This window comes from Salmo trutta, chromosome 23, assembly GCF_901001165.1.
Source record: "Salmo trutta chromosome 23, fSalTru1.1, whole genome shotgun sequence".
Taxonomy (NCBI): domain Eukaryota; kingdom Metazoa; phylum Chordata; class Actinopteri; order Salmoniformes; family Salmonidae; genus Salmo; species Salmo trutta.
The window spans coordinates 6,982,482-7,005,695 of NC_042979.1; the positions used below are offsets into that span (position 1 = coordinate 6,982,482).

The 23,214-nt window shown below is 40.8% G+C and overlaps 1 protein-coding gene across 3 annotated transcripts in view; it reads left to right on the forward strand.

Annotated features, from left to right (window-relative positions):
• The window catches only part of LOC115159181 (contactin-associated protein-like 4), a 187,202-nt gene that overhangs the window by 159,171 nt on the left and 4,817 nt on the right, over window positions 1-23,214 (forward strand). For all 3 annotated transcript variants that reach the window (XM_029708648.1, XM_029708649.1, XM_029708650.1), the window contains 4 exons: window positions 8,946-9,185; window positions 10,492-10,722; window positions 14,397-14,530; window positions 18,496-18,583. In XM_029708648.1, the coding sequence (XP_029564508.1) occupies window positions 8,946-9,185; window positions 10,492-10,722; window positions 14,397-14,530; window positions 18,496-18,583 (693 nt within the window). The remainder of the gene's footprint in view (window positions 1-8,945; window positions 9,186-10,491; window positions 10,723-14,396; window positions 14,531-18,495; window positions 18,584-23,214) is intronic.

Genomic DNA, 23,214 nt, shown 5'->3' on the forward strand with positions numbered 1-23,214 from the left:
CTCCTTTACTGGGTCCCTCTGTAGTTTCCCATAGACCGCTTTTGTTTGATTAGGCGTGTGTTGACTTTCCTCAAGTTCTCTTCACCTTCACAGTTTCTTGAAATGGCCATCTTCTCCACATCTATAACAGAACACTCCGGGGTTGCTGTCGGCTTGTGTCTGTTCTTGTGATGGATTTATTCTCTTCTTTTTGCTTTTAAATGCCACATCTGACCTTTGTATGTCAGATTGAGCTGCTGTGACTAGAGGTCGACCAATTAATCGGAATGGCCGATTAATTAGGGCCGATTTCAAGTTTTCATAACAATCGGAAATCACTATTTTTGGACGCCGATTTGGCCGATTTTTTAAAAATTCTTTATTTTTTTTATTTTTGGGGGGATCTTTATTTAACTAGGCAAGTCAGTTAAGAACACATTCTCATTTTCAATGACGGCCTAGGAACGGTGGGTTAACTGCCTTGTTCAGGGGCAGAATGACAGATTTTTACCTTGTCAGCTCAGGGATTCAATCTTGCAACCTTACGGTTAACTAGTCCAATGCTCTAACCACCTGCTTTACATTGCACTCCACAAGGTTACGCGAATGCAGTAAGAAGCTAAGGTAAGTTGCTAGCTAGCATTAAACTTACCTTATAAAAAACAATCAATCAATCATAATCACAAGTTAACTACACATGGTTGATGATATTACTAGTTTATCTAGCCTGTCCTGCGTTGCATATAATCGCTTAGGTACACGTTGCTCCAACCATAAATATCAATGCCTTTCTTAAAATCAATACACAAGTATATATTTTTAAACCTGCATATTTAGTTAATATTGCCTGCTAACATGAATTTATTTTAACTAGGGAAAATGTGTCACTTCTCTTGCAAACAGAGTCAGGGTATATGTAACAGTTTGGGCCGCCTGGCTCGTTGCGAACTGTGAAGACTATTTCTTCCTAACAAAGACAGCCGACTTCGCCAAACGGGGATGATTTAACAAAGCGCATTTGCGAAAAAAGCACAATCGTTGCACGACTGTACCTAACCATAAACATCAATGCCTTTCTTAAAATCAATACACAGAAGTATATATTTTTAAGCCTGCATATTTAGCTAAATGAAATCCAGGTTAGCAGGCAATATTAACCAGCTGAAATTGTGTCATTTTGTGTTCATTGCACGCAGTCAGGGTATATGCAACACTTTGGGTAATTTGTCAAAATTTTACGTAATTATGACATAACACTGAAGGTTGTGCAATGTAACAGGAATAACGTTTTGTTTTCAAGATGATAGTTTCCGGGATTCGACCATATTAATGACCTAAGGCTCGTGTTTCTGTGTGTTATTATGTTATAATTAAGTCTATGATTTGATAGAGCAGTCTGACGGAGCGATGGTAGGCACCAGCAGGCTCGTAAGCGTTCATTCAAAATAGCACTTTCGTGCGTTTTGCCAGCAGCCCTTCGCAATGCATTGCGCTGTTTATGACTTCAAGCCTATCTACTCCCGAGATTAGGCTGGTGTAACCGATATGAAATGGCTAGCTCGTTAGCCGGGTGCGCGCTAATAGTGTTTCAAACGTCACTCGCTCTGAGACTTGGAGTAGTTGTTTCCCCTTCCTCTACATGGGTAACGCTGCTTCGAGGGTGGCTGTTGTCGATGTGTTCCTGGTTCGAGCCCAGGTAGGAGCGAGGAGAGGGACGGAAGCTATACTGTTACACTGGCAATACTAAAGTGCCTATAAGAACATCCAATAGTCAAAGGTATATGAAATACAAATCGTAGAGAGAGAAATAGTCCTATAATTCCTATAATAACTACAACCTAAAACATCTTACCTGGGAATATTGAAGACTCATGTTAAAAGGAACCACCAGCTTTCATATGTTCTCATGTTCTGAGCAAGGAACTTAAACGGTAGCTTTTTTACATGGCACATATTGCACTTTTACTTTCTTCTCCAACACTTTGTTTGCATTATTTAAATCAAATTGAACATGTTTCATTATTTATTTGAGGCTAAATTGATTTTATTGATGTATTATATTAAGTTAAGTGTTCATTCAATATTGTTGTAATTGTCATTATTTCAAATAAATAAATAAAAAAATTGGCCGATTAATCGGTATCGGCTTTTTTGGTCCTCCAATAAATCGGTATCGGCGTTGAAAAATCCTAATCGGTCGACCTCTAGCTGTGACGTTAGCAGACATGAGACGTGTCATTTCAGTTTTTAAACCATTCAGCTCTTTTCTCAGCACTTCTATCTCAGTGTTACCTTCTTTGCAAACTGTGGCAACAGGAGCAACAGCTGATGACTTCACAACACTCTTCATTGTGTTCCTGTCTTGAATCATGTCCTCCTCCTCCCTTACTTCTTGCAGTAGTTCAGTAAAGGTTGGTGGTTCACGAAGTTTATAGGTCATGCGAATACTAATCGCAACCATGTCATGTGAGGATGCACCTTTCACTATTTGACCAATGCGTGTGCAATTCATTTCTGACAGCTCAATGCCTCCTTTTCAAAAAACAGCATGCAGCAATTTGTCAAGTCTCAACAAGTAAGCTGAAAGCTTCTCTCCTTCACTTTGGAGCCTTAATGTATTCGATCGCTGTAGCATGGGGGTTTCCTGTCTTGAAGAACCTCACAATGTCAGCAGCAGGCCCTTTAAGACTTTCTATTATTCTCTGTTTTTTCACATTGTCGGTGCACTGCCATTCCTCTAGAAAATGGGTGGTTTGTTCAGCCCATGCGTCATACTCTTCCTCTACACTAGGAGTGGGTTTCACACCTGAGAACATATGCAGCTTACGGTAACTCTGAGTCTCAGATGGCACATTGTTGCATTTCTCTACCAGTGAACTTATGGCAATAACCAGTTCAGTGTTGAGGTCAGCACCAGAGGGACTTACTAGGCCTTTAACATCAGCTACAGTCTTCCCTTCATGTCTTAGAAAGGATAATAGCTCCGCCTGAAAATCTTCACCCTCTCTCTCAACAGGAGATGTGACTTGTGAAACTACATGTACAGGCCAGGGACCCAACTCTCCAGGTATCCCAACAACACTTGGCACAGCTACTTCGTTAAGGTTGTTTGATATCTCTACCAAAACATACTGCTTTTTATCAGCTGAATAAGAACAACGACCATGCAGTCTTATTTTACCAAAAGCCTTAACATAAGTCAGCGTTTCCAGCAGAACCTCATCAGAAACATCCTCTGTCACATTGCTAAGGACAAATGCACGATTAATAGCTAGTTGTTTCTCTCTACACCAGGTAACAATCTCTTCAGCATCCATGTTGTAAGTCTATGCCTATACAGCAATATTAGAAAGAAATTCCAAATTTCAATTAAAATGTTCAAATGGTGAGTCAGTGTAGAATCTTAGTATAGATGTCAGCAGTGAAAACAATGGACAAGAAAAAAACTATACCAGAGTCATTTCTGAAAATATCCATCAACAATAACAAAAATCCCGGGCAAGCCCCCAAAAATGTAACCCTCTCACCAGGCTCAAAATATGACTCTCACAATATTAACTTATGTAGAGTATCTCAACAGCATGGGATGTTAGGTGAGAAGGACATCTCCAATAAGAATTCCTATTGTAAACCATCTAGGGTTGTGACAATAGGGTATTAACTTCAGATGAAATGGTTATAGGTTTCTGTTATTGAATCAGGATAAACTATCCCATGCATTAAATTAAATTGAAACAATCAATGACTCCACCAAGGCAACATGCATAAGGTTCAATATGTGTATTAATACATTTTCAAACACAAATACATTTTCAGACACAACATCAAAGGAAATAAAAATAATAAACCCCAATGAGTCTTGCACAACCCGTGTCCAAATTATTTCAATTTTGCTTAAATAAACCGTTAAAAATGACGACACCCAAAAATTTCCAGAAGCACCTCACGTTGTGGTTACTCACTACTTAGTAGATATTCCCTCAGCGAAGTATGGCAGTTCCATGCAGGTTTCCTCACAAAGTCCAAGGCAAGCACTACCCATGTAGACAGTACTCCTTAGCCGTAACCGATATCCCATGAGATCATGAACTCGTTTAACTTCCCAAGCAATTATCTCCAGGTGTCACACTAGGCTCACCTCAAGGCTGGCAAATACCTCCACGATGAGATGGTAGCTTTAGTCTTTACTAAGTCTTAAGTATAACAACTCTTTTATAAAATAAAATTGGTATTTCCCTTCATGTCTTAGTAGGTATGGGTTTTGTTCTAGTTTTGTCGCCTTCTTTTATAATTTCTCTTCACCAACCGTCCAAATGTAAAACGTCAACCCTTTTATCAACGTCTCTTTCCCTCCCTTTTTTCCCCAGGCCTCCTGTTAACCAGGTCAACTCCCATTGGCCACAAGCGACCTTATTGGGCAAAACTTAAACTTCAAGTAAACCAAACTATTCACTTATACATTAAATAAGTTTTTCTTCAAAAAGCATAATGCATTAACAACATTACAGTTTAGGAGCAATTCAATCATCTTTTAAATATAATACCAATTAATTATAACAAATAAACTCAATACTTGGTTTTATTAACAAGAATAAACTCAATACCTAGTTTCAAACATGGGTATTACATAAACGTTTGCGTATTTTTGACCAGGGCCGGCGCTAGAGCAAATCCCTTGGACGGACATTTGATTTCCATAAGGGGCACTTTTTTTTTTTTTTACCTTTATTTGACTAGGCAAGTCAGTTAAGAACAAATTCCTATTTACATGACGGCCTACTGGGGAACTGCCTTGTTCAGGGGCAGAACGACAGATTTTTACCTTGTCAGCTCGAGGCTTCGATACAGCAACCACTAGGCTACCTGCCGCCCCTTAAGGTACCTCCTATAGGCTATATAAAAATACAAATAATATTATTAAGTGTTTAATAAATTGTATTCGTGGAGTGCCTACGTTACAACTATGAAACAGAAAGCATCGGTGTTGCAACCTGGTAGGCTATACGCTTATTTTTATAATGACAAAATATAAATAAATACCCCAACCACTAAGATGCACGGTCAGCAAGATGCATGGTCAAATGACGAAAACATCAGTAGCCTGAATATTCTTACAAGCCAAGTGTGCTTGATAATAGTGACAATTATCACAATATAAATAATAGCATTATGAATATGTGTTGATATGATAGTCAAAAAGTAAATTATAAATTGACGCATGTCCAGCTCACATAGCCTGAGTGCGTAGCTGATTTTATTTATTGCTTGAGATGTAGGGACTGCTTATCAATGATGACATTTGGTGCTGATAATAGTTCATAGAATTCTCAACGGCTTGTTCTATTCCCAAACAGTGCCTTCCTCGCTCCTGTCTCACGATTTCATTTGGTGGTGGCCTGGGCACCAACTCAGTGCGCACAGTTCTGTCTTTTTGCAGTTATGCCTCGGAGGTGTCGGTTCCGGTTGAGGCTCAGAATCAGAAGAATACTCATCAGAGATGTCATCGTGATTTATTTCTTCCCCACCATCAGAGTCGTTTTCATTCAGATTTTGTAGCAACGCTAACGAGTGCATCCATTTGTCTTGGTCTTCTTACATTGTAAATTACGCACGCTCTCACTGTGTATTCCAATTAAGCCAGAGTAGACTGATTAGAATAGATGAATACAATAGAATGGCCCGCCCTGTGCTTCATTCACAATTGGTGATTACATAATTATGAATCGTTCGCTTTCCCTCGCTCATCAACTCATCCATTCTCCCCATCATACTTTAGCCTACTTCATTTATTTTATCTCTTATTATAGGCCTATGTCTGAAATTAGACACTTTCGGTTCACTTTCGAGGCAATTATCGGAGTGATTTTCAACTGGGCACTATCAGGAGAAGGAGGGGAGCAGGCCCTACTTTCGTGAGACAGAAGTGCAATGGGAAAAACCATGTCAAAAAAATGACATGCCCTCCTAAAACTGTCGATAACACCAGTTCTGTTTGTGATATTAAGATTCTAACAATGACAGAATTTACATAACCAGTCAAAAGTTTGGACACCTACTCCAGGGTTTTTCTTTATTTTTACTATTTTCTACATTGTAGAATAATAGTGAAGTCATCAAAACTATGAAATAACACATATGGAATCATGTAGTAACCAAAAAAGTGTTACAAATCAAAATATATTTTATATTTGAGATTCTCCAAAGTAGCAATGATGACAGCTTTGCACACGCTTGGCATTCTCTCAACCAGCTTCATGAGGTAGTCATCTGGAATGCATTTCAATTAACAGGTGTGCCTTGTTAAAAGTTGATTTGTGGAATTTCTTTCCTTCTTAATGCGTTTCAGCCAAGTTGTGTTGTGACAAGGTAGGGGTAGTATACAGAAGATAGCCCTATTTGGTAAAGTCCATATTATGACAAGAACAGGTCAAATAAGCAAAGAGAAACAACAGTCCATCATTACGTTAAGACATGAAGGTCAGTCAGTCTGGGAAATTTCAGAACTTTGAAAGTTTCTTCAAGTGCATTCGCAAAAATCATCAAGTGCTATGATGAAACTGGCTCTCATGAGCACCGCCACAGGAAAGGAAGACCCAGAGTTACCTCTGCTGCAGAGGATAAGTTCATTAGAATAACTGCACCTCAGAAATTGCAGCCCAAATAAATGTTTCACAGAGTTCAAGTAACAGACACATCTCAACATCAATTCTTTAGAGGAGACTGCATGAATCAGGCCTTCATGTTTGAATTGCTGAAAAGAAACCATTACTAAAGGACACCAATAAGAAAGAAAGAACTTGCTTTTGCCAAGAAACACGAGCAATGGACATTAGACCGGTGGAAATCTATCCTTTGGTCTGATTAGTCCAAATGTGAGATTTTTGCTTCCAACCACCATGTCTGTGCGATGCAGAGTAGGTGAACGCATGATCTCCGCATGTGTGGTTCCCACCGTGAAGCATTGAGGAGGAGGTGTGGGGGTGATTTGCTGGTGACACTGTCAGTGATTTATTTAGAATTCAAGGCACACTTAACCAGCATGGCTACCACAACATTCTGCAACGATACGCCATCCATCTGGTTTGCGCTTAGTGGGACTATTGTTTGTGATTCAAAAGGACAATTACCCCACACACCTCCAGGCTGTGTAAGGGCTATTTGACCAAGAAGGAGAGTTATGGAGTGCTGCATCAGATGACCTGGCCTCCACAATCACCCGACCTCAACCCAATTGGGATGAGTTGGACCGCAGAGTGAAAAGCAGTCAACAAGTGCGCAGCATATGTGGGAACTCCTTCAAGACTGTTGGACAAGCATTCCAGGTGAAGCTGGTTGAGAGAATGCCAAGAGTGTGCAAAGCTGTCATCAAGGAAAAGTGTGGCTACTTTGAATAATCTCATTTGTTTAAAAAATGTTTGGTTACTACATGATTCCATATGTGTTATTTAATAGTTTTTATGTCTTCACTATTATTCTACGATGTAGAAAATAGTAAAAATAAAGAAAAACCCTTGAATAAGTAGGTGTCCACATTTTTGACTGGTACTGCATATTATAGATTTGTTTAGGAAAAGTCAAATATTACCTTTAAAAATGGCATAGTAATACATTTTTTTTAAATTCATGAGCAGTCCAAATGACTGCTTTAGTGGTTCTATTGTGGGTTTTATAGTAATGACATACAGCCTAATTTAACTGTGAAAATGTATTAGACTACCTTTTAAACACACTGACTTTCACCTGAGGTGAAAGTGTTTTTATTCTCTGACAGCTTTTCTCTCCACACTTACACTCTCTCTTTCTCTTTCTTTCTCTCTCTCTGCCAGTTTCTGTCTCTCTTTCTCTCTTGCTCTCTCTCTTTCTTTCTCTCTCACTCATCCTCACTCTCTCTCTTTCTCTCACTCGTACTCTCTCTCTCTCAAATCAAATCTCTCTCTCTCTTTCTCTCTCTGTGACAGCATTTCTCTCCTTTTCCTGCTCCAGTGGCCCAAACGCACCGGCTTCTCCTCTCCTCAGGGATTTGTCTCGGCTCGCTGTTCGACTTTCCCGGAATCATGAGCTCATTCTGATGCACAATTACCCAAACATGATTAAATCCCACCGGACAGTTACCCAAAGTCTGCTCTGCGATGACCAAATTACAGTTTATTCCAACTCAACTAGCTTAAGAGTATTCAATAACATTTGATTTGACAACTACCATAGAAACTTTAACATTGTAGTGTAAATTTGCTTAAGAAAATCCACGTTTTCAATTTCAGCATCAGTTAATGTTCCGTCTACAATGACCAAGTGACATTTTATTCAACAGTTTATAGAAGGAAATATTTTTTACATTCCATTTGACCAAGAACGTGACAATACAATACCTAAGAAATGGATTGTAGTGCTGATTTGCTTCAAAAAAGGTTTCAATTATATTTGACCAAAGGGTTGACACAGCCCACCTAAAAAATGTTTTAACATTGTAGTGCTGCTTAAAAAAACATTATAATCAGGTTTTCAGTTTGAATCAGAATGCCAATTGTACTCGCAGACAGAGAGCCAGAGTGCCTTGCCTTGCAGGGGGAAAGGCTCATTGATTCTTTGTTGTGAAAAGCCTTGCATGAACTCCAAGAACAATTTGAGCTGCCAGCTCTGAAGGATGGGGGGATGCCAGAAAGAAGAGAGAGAAGAGAAGGAGAGGGAGGTTAGCAGCCAGTGCAGTGGTAGCAGACAGACAGCTGATCAAATTCAACTCCCTGAATGCGTTTTCCACTCTCAACTTTGTTTTCATCGCCATGTCGTCGTTTAAATGACTTCTGTTCTTTAAAATAGTGTTGACAAATTTATGCTCCCGGGAGCGACGGGAGGGTGACATGTCAAATAACTCTGGTACTGTAGCCCTGCGTGCCCCATCACACAGAAGAAGATAAAAGAACAGATAAAAAAACAGGAACAATGCATTTTGTGTTGTTTCTTGGCAGGTGGCACTGCTTCCAGAATGAAAGGTTTCCTGGGGTGTATCCGCTCGCTGCAACTAAACGGGAGGACTCTGGACCTGGAGGAGAGGGCTAAGATTACGCCTGGGGTGAGTCCGGGCTGCCCGGGACACTGCAGCAGCTACGGGCATCTGTGCCAGAACCAGGCGAGGTGTGTGGAGAGGTACAATGGCTTCTCCTGCGACTGTGGCCTCTCCGCCTACGCAGGCCCCTTCTGCCAGAGAGGTAAATAGACTATGAGCATCACCTCGACCTCTGAGCTCTGAGGTTCTTCTGATCAACTCACTTGCCTTTGGGCGATCAGCCATGTGAGAGGATGTACGTCGGTCCCAATTCACTCCACAATCCTCCTCTTTGGCCCCAACCCTTTCGATTTTTGCAGATAAGGTGGAAGCAATGTGGAGGAAGCTTCACCACTTTACTGCGTTTACAGTACCTGTCTCTGACCCTTTAGATCTAGCTACATACATTTAACAAGGGTTATGGGGAGGATAAGAACGATTTGGGACCAGCTGGTGGAGCTCATATTTGTGCACTCAACAAAAACAGAGGACATACTGTATTACAGTACAAGACTAATGTTGGAACTGTTGTTAGATTCTAAAGCTATATGCTTTTTGTTGATGGTTCTGCTGCTGTCTGAGAGTTTATTTCATTCCCTTATCATAAGGCTAATAGATACGGTTACCTCTTCGTCACTTACATTTTAGTCATTTAGCAGACACTCTTATCCAGAGCAACTTAGTAGTGAATGCATACATTTCATATATATATATATATATGGTTTTTTTTTTTTCCGTACTGGTCCCCCGTGGGAATCGAACCCATAACCCTGGCGTTGCAAACACCATGCTCTACCAACTGAGCCACACAGTACCACCTGGAGTGGAAATACTTTCCAGAACAGCCATTTAGAACGTGGTGCATACAATACTAAATGAGAACCATCAAAAGGTCAAGAATTTATATTATTTTAGAGGACCCTCATATTGAGCTCGAGGTCAAACATTACTTTACAAGTTCTTACCAGCTGTGTGCATTAGCTACATCAAGAGCTTGATATAGGAGTGTTTCTGTACATCCTTTGATGTCTCTGAGTCATCGCCATCAGCAGGTCACCTGTGTGATGCAGGCAGGCCGATTTGTACATTTTCAATAATTCATAAGAATGACTTGGACCACTTCCTGGTTAGAACATCAGCGAGCAGTCGCCATGGTGCTGATTGACACAATGTCACAGTGGTAGACTGTTGAGCATTAAATAGAGTATTGTTCTGTAAGTAACATGCTGATTGTATGGTTTTATTTACAGTATGTCTGTTAAAAATAAATTGCAAATATGAACAAAGGCATAGATTGTTAAATAAATTAAAGTTTTTAAGTTGTTAATAGAGTTTACTCATGGACAAAATGTTACCAGATGTATAACAAAGTGAAAAACTGTTCTATCACTATGTGGAACTATTGGCCTATTCAATTCAACCCCAAAAAATAACCACCAACTCCTCTATTCTGCTTTCCCAACCTCCAGAGGTCTCTGCTTACTTCAAACCTGGGACATCAGTCCAGTACACATTCAAGGAACCGTACGAGCTGACTAGAAACACCAGCACTCAGTCCCAGTCCTCCTCCATCTACTCTGACCTGACGCTTCGAGGAGAGAATGTCTCGTTTAGCTTTAGAACCACACAGAGCCCTGCATTACTGCTCTACATCTGCTCCTACTACAGAGAGTACCTGGCTGTGCTGCTCAACAGGAATGGTAAGAAGCAGAGATAAAAAATCATGTATTTTCTGCCGTTTTTAAACCTTTCAATGATTCGAAGTAACACACCTTTATTTAGCATTTACTGTACAGAGTGAATACAAATCTCTGTATCAGCTTGTAGGATCTATAAAAATCTGAAAAATAACGGACATATCAAGTAACGTCAAGGTGTACATTATTGTAATTTAGGAACAAAATATTACTACATCTAGAAAGGTTATTAACAGCAACTGTAAGAGAGAGAGAGATCATCGTTAGAAAGCAGGTCCTAATCTGGCTGCTCCTTTCCTTCCACTAGCACCTTTAACAGAATTCATTTGGATTAATTTGAGTCTCCAAGTCCCCGTAGACACCAGGCCTGTCAGACAATATTGCCTGTCAATTCATGCTCAGTAAATTGTTAAGGCATTGTCTGTCTTTCTAGGAGAGCACAAGCAAGACCTCTCAGGAGCAATGAGAGGATAGTACAAAAATATATATTTTTTAAAGGGGAAATCAGCAGTTGCTATATTCACGTTTGGACTTGTAGATCAATGATATGTAACCATTTATACTTCTAAGAATATAAATGCCTCATGAGCTTAGTTCAACTGTCGCACCCCATCAGATTTGCCACCAATGCTCCTTATAGGACACATCACTGCGCTCTATTCTCCTCTGTAAACTGGTAATGTCTGTGTACCCGTCGCAATACCCACTGGTTGATGCTTATTTATAAAACCCTCTTAGGCCTCACTCCCCCCTATCTGAGATACCTACTGCAGCCCTCATCCTCCACATACAGCACCCATTCGCATTCTGTTAAAGGTCCCCAAAGCACACACATCACTGGGTCGCTCCTCTTTTCAGTTCGCTGCAGCTAGCGACTGGACCAAGCTGCAAAAAATACAGAAACTGGACAGTTTTATCTCCATCTCTTCATTCAAAGACTCAATCATGGACAGTCTTACTGACAGTTGTGGCTGCTTCGCGTGATGTATTGTTGTCTCTACCTTGCCTTTTGTGCTGTTGTCTGTGCCCAATAATATTTGTACCATGTTTTGTGCTGCTACCATGTTTTGCTGCTGCCATGTTGTGTTGCTAACATGTTGTTGTCATGGTGTGTTGCTACCATGCTGTGATGTCATGTGTTGCTGTCATTCTATGTTGTCGTCTTAGGTCTCTCTTTATGTAGTGTTGTGGTGTCTCTCTTGTCGTGATGTGTGTTTTGTCCTATATTTTAATTTTAATTATATTTTTAATCCCAGCCCCTGTCCCCACTGGGGTCCTTTTGGTAAGCCGTCATTATAAATAAGAATTTGTTCTTAACTTACCTAGTTAAATTAAGGTTAAATAACATTTTACAAATCTGAACGGTCCCTCTCCAGTTATATAATAGAGTTGTTTCTTAGTCCTATGGTACAAATCATATCATGGCTCAAATACTTCCAACCTTACAGTGCCTCAGTAATTGTGAACTATCTGATACGATTGCCCTCTGCTTAAATCGAAAAATGGGTCCTCCACACTTATTTAATTGAATTGTTTCATTTGTCCTATTGCGCAAATCGTTTGTCTATTCTAGCTCTTACAAAAAAAAAATTCTCCTGGATGTGTGTAAAAAAAATTATATATTCAAATAACAAATACATTGTCTGCTTAAAGTGTACAATTCCACCTTTGTGCAGCAGCATCAATGAGGGTGTGTTTTCTTAAGAGGTGCAATACATTTCCAATCTCCCCATTCATTTGAATGTGAATGTTTTTTTTTTTTCCTGAGATGACTGACGACACCAACACAACCGTGCATTACTCAGAGCCCCTCGGATACTTAATTCCTTCCAAATTACAAAAATAAATTTGATTTAATATCTCTGTTATTGATAGGGAATTAGAGATTAATCCTCTTAGTAGCTGAATGCTTTCTAGGCTTATGTTATGAAATCAGTCACTGTAGCCTTGAACATTGAGGAATTTTCCTTGGAAATGCTACAGTATAAACAACAATTTGCTGGGAACATCGTGAATCCTTCCCACATGTTAGCGATATTGTTCAGTGGCTGTCTGCGTTTTAATAACAGTGATATTGTTACATGCCTGTCACTGTCTGCATTTAACCTTTTACTGCAGTGGGCTAAATCAGGGTCACATAGATTGTTTCTTGGAAGTCTTAAACAAATCTCCTTTGAAACAAAAGTATACACCTCACACACATGGTATTAGACTTCAAAAAAGAAGACACCTGTACCATGTCAGATGTAGAGTTGAAATGTATTACATTTTGAGTTTGCATCCCAATATTACACTTTATATACATCACAGAAGACTAATTGTAACGGTCGTCTATGGAAGAAGGAGTAGACCAAAACGCAGCATGGTACGTGTTCATGATGTTTATTATAAATTGAAAACAAACAAAATAACAAAGTGGAACAAAACGCAACAGCTCTGTCAGGTGAACACACCAACCAGAAAACAAATACTCACACCAACCCTGTGGGAAAAGGCTACCTAAGTATGGTTCCCATTCAGAGACAATGATAGACATCACACAGGTACAGGATGGCAACAACAACTGCCCGAGTTACACCAGGAACACACAATCCCTCCATCAGTGCTCAGACTATCCGCAATAGGCTGAGAGAGGCTGGACTGAGGGCTTGTAGGCCTGTTGTAAGGCAGGTCCTCACCAGACATCACCGGCAACAACGTCACCTATGGGCACAAACCCACCGTCGATGGACCAGACAGGACTGGAAAAAAGTGCTCTTCACTGACGAGTCGTGGTTTTGTCTCACCAGGGGCGATGGTCGGATTCGCATTTATCGTCAAAGGAATGAGCGTTACACCGAGGCCTGTACTCTGGAGCGGGATCAATTTGGAGGTGGAGGGTCCGTCATGGTCTGGGGTGGTGTGTCACAGCATCATCGGACTGAGCTTGTTGTCATTGCAGGCAATCTCAACGCTGTTACTTTACAGGGAAGACATCCTCCTCCCTCATGTGGTACCCTTCCTGCAGGCTCATCTTGACATAACCCTCCCACATGACAATGCCACCAGCCATACTGCTCGTTCTCTGCGTGATTTCCTGCAAGACGGGAATGTCAGTGTTCTGCCATGGCCAGTGAAGAGCCCGGATCTCAATCCCATTGAGCACGTCTGGGACCTGTTGGATCGGAGGGTGAGGGCTAGGCCCATTCCCCCCAGAAATGTCCAGGAACTTGCAAGTCCCTTGGTGGAAGAGTGGGGTAACATCTCACAGCAAGAACTGGCAAATCTGGTGCAGTCCATGAGGAGGAGATGACCCCCCCCCCCTTTGTTCAGGGACACATTATTCCACTTCTGTTAGTCACATATCTGTGGAACTTGTTCAGTTTATGTCTCAGTTGTTGAATCTTATGTTCATACAAATATTTACACATGTTAAGTTTGCTGAAAATAAATGCAGATGACAGCGAGAGGACGTTTATTTTTTTTCTGAGTTTATCTTTATATATCTCTTGAAAGGTACCTGGATGTTATGAATAAGTGATATTAAAGTTATGTCTTCATATATCTCTCGAAGGTTACCTGGACATTAAATATAAGATACTGTATATTAAAGTTATGTCTCTATATCTCCTGAAGGTTACCTGGACATTAAATAGAAGTTACTGTATATTCAAGTTTTGTCTCTATATCTCCTGAAGGTTACCTGGATGTTAAATATAAGCTGCAGAACAGTAGAGATGCTGAGGTATTCAGGACCAGCATTAGGAACTTGGCCAATGGACAACTTCACAGAGTCTCCATCAGGAGGATATCAGAGACTGTCAGTGTTCAGGTAATTTATTTTGTTACTATTAATGTAACTTATACTCATTCAAACAAAGACATACTCAGCAGTTACAGTGCATTCGGAAAGTATTCAGACCCCTTGACCTTTTCGACATTTTGTTGTAATTTTTCTAAAATCTATCTACATATAATACCCCATAATGACAAAACAAGAAGAGGTTTTTAGAAAAAAATATCACATTTACATAAGACCCTTTACTCAGTCCTTTGTTAGTGATTACAGCCTTGAGTGTTCTTTGGGTATGATGCTACAATTATTTTTATTTTACCTTTATTTAACTAGCCAAGTCAGGCAAAAACAAATTCTTTTTTTCAATGACTGCCTAGGAACACTGCCTTGTTCAGGGGCAGAACGGCAGATCTGTACCTTGTCAGCTCGAGGATTTGAACTTGCAACCCTTCTGTTACTAGTCCAACGCTCGAACCACTAGGCTACGCTGCCACCCCAAGATTGGCAAGATTGGCACACCTGTATTTGTGGAATTTCTCCTATTCTTCTCTGCAGATCCTCTCATGCTCTGTTGGGTTGGATGGGGGACATTGCTGCACAGCTATTTTCAGGTCTCCCCAGAGATGTTCGATTGGGTTCAAGTCCAGGCTCTGGCTGGGCCACTCAAGGACATTCAGAGACTTGTCCCAAAGCCACTCCTCCCCTGATTGATCAGTTTGGCCGGTCGGCCAGCTCTAGTAAGAGTCTTGGTGGTTCCAAACTTCTTCCATTTGAGATGCTCAATGCATCAATGCTGCAGAAATGTTTTGGTACCATTCCCCAGATCTGTGCCTCGACACAATCCTGTCTCAGAGCTCAACGGACAATTATTTCGACCTCATGGCTTGGTTTTTGATCTGACCTTATATAGACAAGTGTGTACCTTTCCAAATCATGTTCAATCAATTGAATTTACCACAAGTGGACTCCAATCAAGTTGTAGAAACATCGCAACGATGATCAATGGAAACAGGATGCACCTGAGCTCAATTTCGAGTCTCGTAGCAAAGGGTCTAAAATACTTACACTACCGTTCAAAAGTTTGGGGTCACTTAGAAATGCCCTCGTTTTTGAAAGAAAATAAAACATTTTGTCCATTAAAATAACATCAAAATGATCAGAATACAGTGTGGACATTGTTAATGTTGTAAATGACTATTGTAGCTGGAACCGGCTGACTTTTTATGGAATATCTACATAGGCGTACAGATACCCATTATCAGCAACCGTTACTCCTGTGTTCCAATGGCACGTTGTGTTAGCTAATCCAAGTTTATCATTTTAAAAGACTAATTGATCATTTGAAAACCCTTTTGCAATTAAGTTAGCACAGCTTAAAACTGTCAACAGTGAAGAGGCGACTCCGGGATGCTGGCCTTCTCTGCAGAGTTCCTCTGTCCAGTGTCTGTGTTATTTTGGCCATTTTAATATTTTCTTTTTATTGGCCAGTCTGAGATATGGCTTTTTCTTTGCAACTCTGCCTAGAAGTCCAGCATCCCGGAGTTGCCTCTTCACTGTTGACGTTGAGACTGGTGTTTTGCGGGTACTATTTAATGAAGCTGCCAGTTGAGGACTTGTGAGGCGTCTGTTTCTCAAACTAGACACTCTAATGTACTTGTCCTCTTTCTCAGTTGTGCACCGGGGCATCCCACTCCTCTTTCTATTCTGGTTCGAGCCAGTTTGCGCTGTGTGTGAAGGGAGTAGTACACAGCGTTGTACGAGATCTTCAGTTTCTTGGCAATTTCTCGAATGGAATAGCCTTCATTTCTCAGAACAAGAATAGGCTGACGAGTTTCAGAAGAAAGTTCTTTGTTTCTGGCCATTTTGAGCCTGTAATCGAACCCACAAATGCTGATGCTCCAGATACTCAACTAGTCTAAAGAAGGTCAGTTTTATTGCTTCTTTAATCAGGACAACAGTTTTCAGCTGTGCTAACTTATTTGCAAAAGGGTTTTCTGATGATCAAATAGCCTTTTAAAATTATAAACTTGGATTAGCTGACACAACATGCCATTGGAACACAGGAGTGATGGTTGCTGTTAATGGGCGTCTGTACGCCTGTGTAGATATTCCATAAAAAATCTGCCGTCTCCAGCTACAATAGTCATTTACAACATTAACAATGTCTACACTGTATTTCTGATCAATTTGATGTTATTTTAATGGACATAAAATGTGCTTTTCTTTCAAAAACAAGGACATTTCTAAGTGACCCCAAACTTTTGAGCCATAGTGTCTGTAAATAAGGTTTTCAGTTTTTTATTTGTAATATATTTGCAAAAATGTCTAATAACCTGTTTTCACTTCGTCATTATGGGAGATTGTGTGTATATTGGTGAGGGATAAAATATATTTGATTCATTTTAGAATAAGGCTGTAACGTAACAAAATGTGGATCACAGGTTACTGAATACTTTCCGAATGCACTGTACCTTAGCGCAGTGGTTCTCTCGTGGGGTGCTAGTACTCCTTGGGGTACCTGACCTGTCCACAAGGGGTACTTGGGAAGATTCATAAGAACATAGTCCTGATGATTGGTTGCACATGAGGAGGTAATGCAAGCAGAGCAAAATGTAATTGAGTGTAGCATAACCTAAAACGATTCAGAGCCACTTTCTTTTTGAAGAGGCAAGTATAGAGGCAAGTATAGACAAGTAGGTCTATATGCACTATATCTAACCTGCTGAGCTGTAAATGTAAGTTTATACATGTTAGCAGTGTGGGATCTGTGTCGTGGTCAGTAAAAGTAATTAAGAAATGAAAGAACATCACTCCCAACAGATTTAGATATACAGTGAGATGTGATACAACTTGAGTATAGTGGATGAAGAGTGATGCCGGTTTTGCATGCAATAGTTCTGCTTCTTAAGACTGCAACTATCATGAAGTCAAAGTCCTTTGTCAACATCACAGTAAGCGACAACCCTAGGCTGTGCTGCAGAGCTGTACTTATTCAGAATGCACAGACACATTCCAACTCTCAGCCATTAAGCGGGCACACTCATTCACAATTTAAAGACATTTCAGGCAACATGAATGACTCTGAAGAAGAAAGGGAGGAGAAAAGGAATAGGATAGAGAAGAGTATAGAGAAATCAATAGAAGTTTAAACGTACAGTAGTCTTCCTAAGGGGTTGAAATCTGTGAGGAGACTGGCAGAATATGTTTTTACATTTCATGAGTTGTAACACCAAAGTTGGTCGTCATTCTTCTCAGCCATTCTTCGAAAGACACATTTGGACAGCAAATTGAGTTTTTTCCCATATATAGTAAACATGATTAATTAGATCATTCCAAATTTCTGTTCAGCATTGCCCTGATGCGATCAAAACCTGTCACTCTAGTTAACATGATATTAACCACACTGCAGCACCCTTAGCTATTTTTAATTACAGTGTAATGTTCTTAACTAAGTACTCTGTAACGGCAAGACCATACAAACACGCATATTTAGACACCCCATTTTTACACCTCGTAATGAAAGAGTGCAAGTCCAATATGTGGGAATATTGTAATGCACTAGACTTCCATGCTATTCTCATAGTGGACAACACTCGTAAGTGTTTACTTCCATGCTTCTGACCACCCAACAACATGTTCGAGTCTGACTAGTCAACAAAAAAATCGATTTTGTTAAGCTACTGTTTGACATTCTCAGCTAAACTGCATCAATTAGTGTAAGCTTTGAGTAGTAATCACATTTTCAATAATGTAAGTTCAACTCGAAAATCTGTCCAAGCTCTAGCACTACTTTCCTTTTTTAATTGAATGGCAGAGACTGAACAGCCAAGCGATGATGTGTTTAAAGTACTTTGAAGAGCAGGGTTTAATTAAAACACTCTAAATGGAAGAGTACATTCTCCATCATCTGAAACATGAAAGTGTAAATTGTATTTTTTTTATCCCCAATTTGACTATTCAACAAAGTGTTTACAGGTTCTATTTTGCATTTTTGTTTTTAGATTGACCAGCACAGAAGGGAAGACTTCAATCTCACATCTGATACAGAATTCAATGCTATCAAGTCAGTTGTCCTTGGGAAAGTGCAAGGTGAGAAATATACAGATGTAGGATCTTAATTTGATCACTCTTTTGTTGCTGAGAATGTTCCTGCACAGCAGGAAATGCAAACTTCTAGTGTATTCTAAGTTTAAAAAGGCTTCAAAAGTTTGTAATTTCCACTTTAAAATGTCAGACTTCATGAACAATGTATCAACCCTTACAAAAAATGTCCATTAATTATAATCCACATAATAATTCACATTTCCTGTTGCTGCATGATTATTTTTATGCTGTAGAAAACTGGCTCAAATTAAGATCCTACATCTGTATGACAGGATTATTAAAATGATGAAGGAGAAAGCCATTGAATAAAGAATGCTGAAAGGTTTGGCCGTGTCTCTCGAACACAGAACTAAAGAGCTGGTTACAATCCCACTCACCAGAAGCTTTATATCAAATAAAAATATGGATGGAATCATTATGTATTATTATGTGCATTTTAGTGCTATATAGGAGGATGATAAACTGCTGGGGCAAATGCAGATGTATTACAGTATTGTTTGTTCAGTCAGGCAATCAAAATTCGACATGACATGTTATGATTGGTGCATGTCTGTTTACTTAAAGTCTGAATAATATCGGCTTTATGCATTGTTATTGTCTATACCCTGCTTCAGAAATAGGGCACTTTATGCAGGTCTAATGCCAATGTATTTGCTTCAAAAAGGACGTCTGTTTTAATAGTAATGAGGAATGATTGAAAGGAACAGATGCAAAACATACAGCAGTTACAGTCTAGTGCATTCTGAAACATTTTAACAAACAAAACAAGTAAAATAATGGTCTCATACTAGGCCAACCTACAGTATATGTCAGATGCAAACCATTTCAATTAATCTGTGACAATGTCAAGAATGTCACAATAACAAAGTCATACAGTAGCTACTGTGACATTGTTATTGACTTCTTTATGACCTTTCAAGAAGCTCCATTAGTCTAAAATCTGAATAATCCAGTATAGCTCTGGGCTATAATGACATGTGGGGCTAAGGGGTCTGCTCTCTGGTCATGTGGGACACACACACCACACACGCGCACACACACACACACACAGCTCAGGGTTTAACACCATAGTGCCCACAAAACCTCATCACTAAGCTAAGGACCCTGGAACTTAACACCTCCCTCCACAACTGGATCCTGGACTTCCTGACAGGCTGCAGCCGGGTGGTAAGAGTAGGCTATAACACATCTGCCACGCTGATCCTCAACACGGGAGCCCCTCAGGGGTGCGTGCTTAATCCCCTCCTGTACTCTCTGTTCACCCACGACTGCGTGGCCAAGCACAACTCCAACAGCATCATTAAGTTTGCCGACGACACAACGGTGGTAGGCCTGATCACCGACAACGATGAGACAGCCTATAGGGAGGTCAGAGATCTGACAGTGTGGTTCCAGGACAACAACCTCTCCCTCAACGTGGTCAAGACAAAGGAGATGATTATAGACTACAGGAAAAGGAGGGCCGAGTACTCCCCCATTCACATCGACGCGGCTGCAGTGGAGCAGCTTCAAGTTCCTTAGTGTCCAAATCAACAACAAGCTATCGTGGCCCAAGGACACCAAGACAGTCGGGAAGAGGGCACGACAATGACTATTCCCACTCAGGAGACTGAAATATTTGGCATGGGTCCTCAGATCCTCAAAAGTTATACAGCTGCACCATCGAGAGCATCCTGACTGGTTGCATCACCGCCTGGTATGGCAACTGCATGGCCTCCGACCACAAGGCGCTACAGAGGGTAGTGCGTACGGCCAAGCTTCCTGCCATCCAGGACCTCTATACCAGGCGGTGACAGGAGGAAGGCTCAAAAATCGTCAAAGACTCCAGTCACCCAAATCACAGTCTGTTCTCTCTGCTACCTCGCGGCAAGCGGTACCGGAGCGCCAAGTCTAGGTCCAAAATGCTCCTTACAGATTCTACTGTACGCCCAAGCCATAAGACTGTTGAACAATTAATCAAATGGCTACCCGGACCATTTGCATTAACGCCTGCATTAGCTGCTGCTACTTGCTGTTTATTATCTATGAATAGTCTCTTTACCCCTACCTACAGTACCAGTCAAAAGTTTGGACACACCTACTCATTAAAGGGTTTTTCTTTATTTTATTATTTTATACATTGTAGCATAATAGTGAAGACATCAAAACTATGAAATAACACATGGAATCATGTAGTAACCAAAAAAGTGTTAAACAAATAAAAATATATTTTATATTCTTCAAAGTAGCCACCTTTTGCTTTGATGACAGCTTTGCACACTATTGGCATTCTCTCAACCAGCTTCACCTGTAATGCTTTTCCAACAGTCTTGAAGGAGTTCCCACATATACTGAGCACTTGTTGGCTGCTTATCCTTCGCTCTGAACTCCAACTCATCCCAAACCATCTCAATTGGGTTAAGGTCAGATGATTGTGGAGGCCAGGTCATCTGATGCAGCGCTCCATCACTCTCCCTCTTGATCAAATAGCCCTTACACAGCCTGGAGGTGTGATTTGGGTCATTGTCCTGTTGAAAAACAAATGATAGTCCCACTAAGCACAAACCAGATGGGATGGCGTATCGCTGCAGAATGCTGTGGTAGCCATGCTGGTTAAGTGTGCCTACTAAATTAATCACTAACAGTGTCACCAGCAAAGCACCCCCACACCATCATATCTCCTCCTCCATGCTTCACGGTGGGAACCACACATGCGGAGATCATCCATTCACTCACTCTTCGTCTTACAAAGACACAGCGGTTGGAACCAAACATGTAACATTTTAAACACCGGTTTAATGTCCACTGCTCGTGTTTCTTGGCCCAAGAAAGTCTCTTCGTATTATTAGTGTCCTTTAGAAGTGGTTTCTTTCCAGAAATTCGACCATGAAGGCCTGATTCAAGCAGTTCCCTCTGAACAGTTGATATTGAGATGTGTCTGTTACTCTTGAACTCTGTGAAGCATTTATTTGGGTTGCAATTTCTGAGGCTTGTAACTCTAAGGACCGTCCGTATCCTCTGCAGCAGAGGTAACTCTGGGTCTTCCTTTCCTGTGGCGGTCCTCATGAGAGCCATTTTCATCATATCGCTTGATGGTTTTTGCGACTGTACTTGAAGAAACTTTAAAAGGTCCAGATTGACTGACCTTCATGTCTAATGATGGACTGTTGATTCTCTTTGCTTATTTGAGCTGTTCTTGCCATAATATGGACTTGGTCTTTTACCAAATAGGGCTATCTTCTGTATACCACCCCTACCTTGTCACAACACAGATGTTTGGCTCAATCGCATTGAGAAGGAAATAAATTCCACTATTTAACTTTAACAAGGCACACCTGTTAATTGAAATGCATTCCCATTGACTACCCCATGAAGCTGGTTGAGAGAATGCCAAGTGTGCAAAGCTGTCATCAAGGCAAAGAGTGGCTACTTTTAAGAATCTCAAAACTAAAATATTTGTTAATACTTTTTTGGTTACTACATGATTCCATATGTGTTATTTCATAGTTTTGATGCCTTCACTATTATTTTACAATGTAGAAAATAGTAATAATAAAGAAAACTCCTTGAATGAGTATGTGTGTCCAAACTTTTGACTGTTACTATACATGTACATGTTACCTCAGTTACCTTGACTTACCTGTACCCCCGCACATTAACTCGGTACTGGTACCCCCTGAAGAATTTCACTGTAAGGTCTACAACTATTGTATTCAGCGCATGTGGCAAATACAGTTTTATTTAACACACACACACACACACACACACACACACACACACACACACACACACACACACACACACACACACAGAGCTCTGTGGAAGTGTAGTGTATCTCAGATGACCTGAACCATGTTAACACGTGACCAGGTCCTCGCTCTTCTCTAACCCCTCCACCCTGTTGCAGTCTGTGTGTCATATCAGGATCAGAGAGCTGGCATGAAAGTGGTTTCAGTGTCCTTCCCAGCAACACCTGTCATCAATCACGCTAACAAATTGACCTGTAATGAATGCAGAGGGGAGGGTGAGAGGAGTAGGAGAGGGGGAAAGAGAGAGGAGTAGGAGAGGTGGAAAGAGAGAGGAGTAGGAGAGGGGGAAAGAGAGAGGAGTAGGAGAGGGGGAAAGAGAGAGGAGTAGGAGAGGTGGAAAGAGAGAGGAGTAGGAGAGGGGGAAAGAGAGAGGAGTAGGAGAGGTGGAAAGGGAGAGAGAAAGAGGAGTAGGAGAGAGACAGGGAGAGTCATAGAGAGACTAAGAGAGAGAGGGGGGAGGGGAAAGGGAGAGAGATAGGTAGAGAGGGAGAGATAAAGAGAGAGTCACTCAGAGAGTAAGAGAGCGAGAGAGGGGATAAAGGCAGAGAGAGTGAGTAGGAGAGGGGGAAAGGGGGAAAGAGAGAGGAGTAGGAGAGGGGGAAAGGGGGAAAGAGAGAGGAGTAGGAGAGGGGGAAAGGGAGAGAGAGAGGAGTAGGAGAGAGACAAGGAGAGTCATAGAGAGAGAGGGGAGGGGAAAGGGAGAGAGATAGGTAGAGAGGGAGAGATAAAGAGAGAGTCACTCAGAGAGTAAGAGAGCGAGAGAGGGGATAAAGGCAGAGAGAGTGAGTAGGAGAGAGTCAGAGAAAGAAGGAGAGAGAAAGATGAGAG